Genomic DNA, 297 nt, shown 5'->3' with positions numbered 1-297 from the left:
CTTGTGCACATTGGCAGCCAGGTCCTCAAACGTGGGGCCGACAACAGAGATTCCCATTCCCTGGAGAGAGAGAAAAAAAGTCTATGCATGATTGAACATCATTAGGATTGGCATGATACCAACATGGAATCCAAACCAACGTTGTTGAGCTTATTTCCTCAAGAACATTTTAAAATGTTATTAGTCAAATTTTGCTTTTTCTTCCTGGCAACAAAAACAGAAGAATTTGTGAAGGAGAGTTGATATTACTATAAGAATTTACAAGTTATAATCCATAATTATACAAGAAAATTATTA

At 35.4% G+C, this 297-nt stretch overlaps 1 protein-coding gene across 1 annotated transcript in view; it reads right to left on the bottom strand.

Moving 5' to 3' along the window:
- mfsd4b (major facilitator superfamily domain containing 4B) overlaps positions 1 to 297 on the bottom strand; it is an 8991-nt gene that overhangs the window by 4935 nt on the left and 3759 nt on the right. Inside the window, exon 2 of the mRNA XM_017302133.1 lies at positions 4 to 60. Within this exon, the coding sequence (XP_017157622.1) occupies positions 4 to 60 (57 nt within the window). The remainder of the gene's footprint in view (positions 1 to 3; positions 61 to 297) is intronic.

Source organism: Poecilia reticulata, linkage group LG21 (assembly GCF_000633615.1).
Source record: "Poecilia reticulata strain Guanapo linkage group LG21, Guppy_female_1.0+MT, whole genome shotgun sequence".
Classification (NCBI taxonomy): domain Eukaryota; kingdom Metazoa; phylum Chordata; class Actinopteri; order Cyprinodontiformes; family Poeciliidae; genus Poecilia; species Poecilia reticulata.
The sequence above is the reverse complement of the archived record's forward strand: the minus strand, read 5'-3'. Positions and strand labels throughout refer to the sequence as shown.